Source organism: Arabidopsis lyrata (assembly GCF_000004255.2).
Source record: "Arabidopsis lyrata subsp. lyrata unplaced genomic scaffold ARALYscaffold_1, whole genome shotgun sequence".
Taxonomy (NCBI): Eukaryota; Viridiplantae; Streptophyta; class Magnoliopsida; order Brassicales; family Brassicaceae; genus Arabidopsis; species Arabidopsis lyrata.
Window position 1 is genome coordinate 26,322,858 of NW_003302555.1, and position 6,000 is coordinate 26,328,857.

The 6,000-nt window shown below is 34.4% G+C and overlaps 1 protein-coding gene across 1 annotated transcript; it reads left to right on the plus strand.

The window, feature by feature from the left end:
• Positions 1-1,740: 1,740 nt before the first annotated feature.
• On the plus strand, positions 1,741-5,587 carry LOC9330315 (hexokinase-3). The gene is made up of 9 exons (XM_021014276.1): positions 1,741-2,426; positions 3,153-3,303; positions 3,402-3,581; positions 3,812-3,886; positions 4,071-4,226; positions 4,319-4,417; positions 4,523-4,650; positions 4,812-4,890; positions 4,979-5,587. The coding sequence occupies exons 1-9, from the start codon at positions 2,155-2,157 to the stop codon at positions 5,333-5,335; spliced, it is 1,497 nt and encodes a 498-aa protein (XP_020869935.1). The 5' UTR covers positions 1,741-2,154; the 3' UTR covers positions 5,336-5,587.
• Positions 5,588-6,000: the final 413 nt, after the last annotated feature.

The following is a 6,000-nucleotide window of genomic DNA, read 5'->3' on the forward strand; positions in this document are numbered from 1 at the left end:
ATTTTGTTTAAATAGTTTTAAAGTAATCAAAATTTAAAATACTACTAAAATAAATAAATAAATAAAAATACTATTATAGTTTGTCTAAATTACCACATGTTGAATAAATTATAATTTTATCCATAAATACTAACATGCGGGCTGATCCACCAATCCGCGGATGAAAACCGATTAAACGTATGACCCACTGCGAATTAATCCATGTGGCCGGCTTATTTGCGTGTTTAATATATTTTCCCAAATCTACCCCATAGTAAGATGATTTGGGCTCGATCCGCGGTTTTTGACCTATTTTGACTACTCTAATTCCTATGAATCGTCTAATTTTAGAATTTTAAAACACAAAATTCTATTTTGTAAATCATAATTAATACGATGGGTTTATTTATAAAAAAATTTAACATTTTCTCTACAATTCGTTATTATGAATATTTATAAGTATACTACATGATTTGTTATACTGAAAACACACAATATTAAACTCAACGTATGTAAACCAATATTTCCCGTGGTGAACCGCGGGTCCGATCCTAGTTTATATACAGTTCAGGAAACGATTTTAATTTACATTTAAAATTAAATTGCAATAACGAAAATTGAAGTAATTTAATTTAAAATAAATAAGGAAAATTGCAATAATGGCTGGCAGAAAATAATAATGCCAATGCGAAAAAAAAATGCACATAATATTGCCAAGTTGGCTAAAATGTAGGGCATGCTACAAAAAGGAGCAAAAAAAAAAAATTGAATATTACAATTGAACCCCTATACATATAGGGTTTATTGGACTAGATTTAGCCACGAGTCATTATCAATAATTAGCTCATGGACCCGTTTTATTATTGCTAATTAAATTATTCCGATGGTTAGAATTCTTCTAATTATTAATATTTTGGGGTCATGAGAGATTCCCAACGGCAAAAAGAGCACGCCGTTGAAACTTAATTCAAAGCAGAGTCTTAATAAATCGACCGGTCAAAGGTCAAACCAAGTAGTAGTATTACTCTTTTTTACTTTATTTTATTTTTATATGATTTTATGATTGGAGTTTAAATTGGGTTACGTTTGGTAATCTCCTATTTGTAACTGTCCTTAAAAATAAAGTGCGATTAAAGTAAAAGAGATAGACGACTGGGCACGACGGTAATATTATGCAAATAGAGGGTAGAAATGCTAAACAATATTGTTTTGGTGATTATAAACAAAAAAAAATAAAGTCGTTAATATGTAGTATAGTGGAATCAATTATTGACAAAACATCAAATTCCCTCTTTTATGAAATGTTATTTTTTGCCATATATTTAATCATTTTGTTTCTATTATTGTATGTTCAAGATAATTAGGTTGATAAAGAAGCGTAAGTTAAATACATTATGACAAAACAATAAAATAACAACCAAACAAATTATTTTTGTGTATTTTAAATATACCAGAAAAAATTGGAAAAAAAAAGAACTCTTCTGTTTTCTTATTATTAAATTTTTTAATAAATAAATTAACCAAAATATAGCTCAATGTTCCTTACTTATTTTGTGAACCAATTTATTTTGTCAAAATAATATATAGAATAAGTATTAATCAAATGGAAAATTTGTTATCGAAAACAATTTAATAAACTGAAAATTAATCAGGAAGAAAAGGAAAAAAAAAACGAAACCGTCGACATTTAAAAAAGACGAGAGGGTTTATTGTAATTACGCGATATATATACACACTTATATATATATATACACAAGTTCGCTTTCCAGCCCCTTCTCTCTCCTTCCGCTTTTGTCTCTGCCGAAATCCATAAATCTCTTTCTCTCTCTGAATATTTAATCGTCACTTGACCGCCGGTAAGAAGAAACTCGAAAGTTTCAATCGTTTTCTAACCTTTGCCGGAGATTATTGACCATCGAAATCGAAGCAGTTGTAGAGCAGTGACAGCTGAGCAAGAAAGGCGGCGGAGAAAAAAGCAAGTAGAGAAGTCGAGAGAGAAAAGAAAAAACAAAGTAGGTGTTGATGATGATGATGATGATGATTACACAAATTCGTATAGGGTTTTATAATCGACGGTGTTCGCTGTTCGTGAACTCTTTATTGGAGTAAGTAAAAGCTTCAGAGAGATTGTTGTGTGTATTTGTCCTTTTTTGGTTCTGTTTTTGGGTGGTTGTGATGGGGAAAGTGGCGGTTGCGTTTGCGGCGGTGGCGGTTGTGGCGGCTTGTTCTGTTGCGGCGGTGATGGTTGGGAGGAGGATGAAGAGTCGGAGGAAATGGAGGACTGTGGTTGAGATTTTGAAAGAGTTGGAGGATGATTGTGATACTCCGGTTGGGAGGTTGAGGCAAGTGGTTGATGCTATGGCGGTGGAGATGCACGCTGGATTGGCTTCTGAAGGAGGCTCTAAGCTTAAAATGCTCCTCACTTTCGTCGATGATTTGCCCACTGGGTATGATTTCTTTCCTCATTAGGGATTTCTTTTTTTTTCTTAGATTAGTGAACATTGATTGAGTAATGTGTGAAAGATGAATCCTTTCTTCTGTTTCTTGTGTTTGCTTTTTGATTTATCAAGTTTTACTCTTCTCAGGTTCTTTATGTTTCTCTACATTGCATGATCCAAAATCCTTATTCTTACTCTTTGTAACCATCAAGTAAAATTTGTTTACTAAATGTTGAGAAATCGTTGTTGCTTGATACTTCTTTAGCTCTAAAATGCGAGTTACGAGCTCTCTCCTGGTCGTAGTGGCTGTGACTTTGAGCTTTAGTTGGAGCCAGGGAATTAAAGAAGTGTCAGTGGGTACCATTTTGCAGGGACAGATCCTTTGATTCTGTTCTCTCTCTTTTTTGTTTATGTGAAATTTACATATCCGGTAAAAGCTTTAAGGACTTCTCCTCTTTTTTTTTTTTTTTTTTTCTTTCTCTCTTATCTCTTACCTTTACTTTGGTATCTTGTTCCTTTCCACTAGATTGCTACTGCTCAAAATGAACTGGTTTCTTCTTATTGTAGCCATTGGATTCTCTCTTTATTTTAGGAGATGCATTTTTCAATATATTTGCAGGTTTTTAACTTTCGTGTAGACTCATCATTGTCACAACAAGTCTGTTTGTTCAAATGTTTACATCCAATCATTGCAGTTATGTGTTGGATTGCACTGACTGACTGCTTTTATTTCAGGAGGGAGAAAGGTACTTATTATGCACTTCATCTTGGAGGCACGTATTTTAGGATTTTAAGAGTTCATCTGGGTGGTCAAAGGTCTTATCTAGATGTTCAAGATGTCGAAAGACACCCAATACCTTCACATTTGATGAATAGCACCAGCGAGGTGACTAATTTGCTTTTTATTTCCTACCAGTCTTTGCTTGTTATATTATATGCAGACTGCTTAATTTAGTCTCTGTTCTTTTGTTTACATGATTGCAGGTTCTTTTCAACTTTCTCGCTTTTTCCTTGGAAAGGTTTATTGAAAAGGAGGGAAACGGGTCCAATTCACAAGGTGTTAGAAGGGAACTTGCATTTACGTTTTCATTCCCTGTCAAGCATACTTCTATTTCTTCAGGAGTTCTAATCAAATGGACCAAAGGTTTTGAGATTAGTGAAATGGTTAGTACAATGATGCTTACATTGCTTTCTATATTCTCTGCAACCCCGTGGCTCGTCTTTCAGATATCCCTTGGTACTTTTTAGAATAGTACTCAAGTTGATATCCTGAGAGCACTCTTTTGTTGTGATTTTGTGACAATGAAATCCATCTCTTAGTGTTTGGTGTGAGTTCAACATATTCAAATTCAAATTTATTTGAACCTATAACAAGCAAATCCTTACTATTTTAGGTTGGACAAGATATAGCTGAATGTCTACAAGGAGCGCTTAACAGAAGAGGCCTAGATATGCACGTTGGGGCTCTTGTAAGTGCTTTGTCACTGCAACATAATCATTTCCTTGGCCAAATTCTGGCACATCAACCAAAAAATTTCAAACTTTCTTTTTGCTTTCCTTACCTTCTTTACTACTAAAAATATCTATGTAACTGTCAAAAGATCTCATGAAATGTTTCTGCTTAATTCTGATTCAGTTTCCTCGTATGAGCAGGTGAATGATACTGTGGGAGCCTTGTCGCTTGGATATTATCATGATCCAGACACAGTTGTTGCGGTTGTGTTTGGAACAGGTAGTAATGCATGTTACTTGGAACGAACCGATGCCATAATTAAGTGTCAGGGTCTGCTTACAACTTCTGGGAGCATGGTACTAAGAATCATTTCATGGTCTATTTTTAGAAGCCAGCTTATGATCCAAGAGAAAGATGTGTTAAAGATTGATCCTCTCTTATGTTTCAGGTGGTCAATATGGAGTGGGGAAATTTTTGGTCCTCACATTTGCCTAGAACTTCCTATGACATTGACTTGGATGCAGAGAGTTCAAATGCAAATGATATGGTAATTTTTTTTTGCCATACTTCCCTATTTTTCCCGTTCTGTAATGCATCAGGAGTTATCAGGTAACCAATTAGCATCAACATCTTTGTGGGTTTTCTTATATAGGGATTTGAGAAGATGATATCAGGAATGTATCTGGGTGACATTGTTCGTAGAGTAATTCTTCGCATGTCACAAGAGTCCGATATCTTTGGACCCATCTCGCCTGTGTTATCTGAGCCTTACGTTCTAAGGTACACATCCGCATTACCTCTTGCTAAAAATTTGATTATTTTCTAATTGGATGCTTGGTCTCACATCATGTATTATCTGCATCAACATCTTACTGAACATGTACACTCTTTGATCTTCTGTATCAACTATCTAATTAGCAATGTGTACTTGAACCTCTCAGAACAAATTCAGTCTCAGCCATGCATGAAGATGACACACCTGAGTTACAAGAAGTAGCAAGAATCTTGAAAGACTTGGGGGTAAGTTAGAAAGCTCACAATTATTGAACTTATAATGGAACTTGAAGGTTGAAAACGTTATGGAACTTGTTATGAATGAACAAAACAGGTATCAGATTTACCAGTGAAGGTGAGAAAACTAGTGGTGAAAATATGCGACGTGGTTACAAGAAGAGCAGGGAGGCTAGCAGCAGCAGGAATCGCAGGAATCTTGAAGAAGATAGGCCGAGATGGAAGCGGAGGGATCACGAGCGGGAGAAGCAGAAGCGAAATCCAGATGCAGAAAAGAACAGTTGTTGCAGTAGAAGGAGGTTTGTACATGAATTACACCATGTTTAGGGAATACATGGAAGAAGCTCTCGTTGAGATATTAGGAGATGAAGTGAGTCAATACGTGGTGGTTAAAGCCATGGAAGATGGTTCTAGCATTGGCTCTGCTCTCCTAGTTGCCTCTTTACAGTCATGAATCATCGTCGTCGTCGTTGGTATTAATGGTTTATATAATTGGTTATGTTCGTCCTTGTGTGTGTAAATAAATTATTCAATATTTGTTTGTTGTTAATTATTATTATATTGTGTAAATGTTTAGGAAATTTTTATATATTCTTTGTTTCTTCTACTATTCTTATGATGGTGTTTTGGGAAATAGGTATTGGTTTTTTAAGAAAATGATTTACACTATGTAAAGGTGATGATGCTATATAGAATGTCAATTTCCATTATATATCTTTTTTTTGGTGAATTTCTATTATATATCTTTTGTCGCTTTTAGCTCTACTAAAGAAAATCGTTTGTTTAATTGATTAAAGAAGAAGAGAATCTTCTCTTTTCTATCTTTGCTTTGTAGAATTCTTCCAAAATAATAATGTTCAAAAAGAGTTATTAAACTTCATTGGTTTTTTTCTTTCATTACGTCCGGAACAGAATTTTGGAATGAATAGACAGTAAAAGTTGTTCGAAGTTTAGAGGTCATCGATTCGAGTAACACTTGAGATGAAACTAATATTAAATATTGTAATTTCGGGCTTGGAGGGATTATGGGCTTTGGTCTAAAATCTCCTAGTATTCAAAAAAAAATAATAATAATAAAGTTGGTATACCAAATCCTTAAAAAGAAGAATGTATCAAATC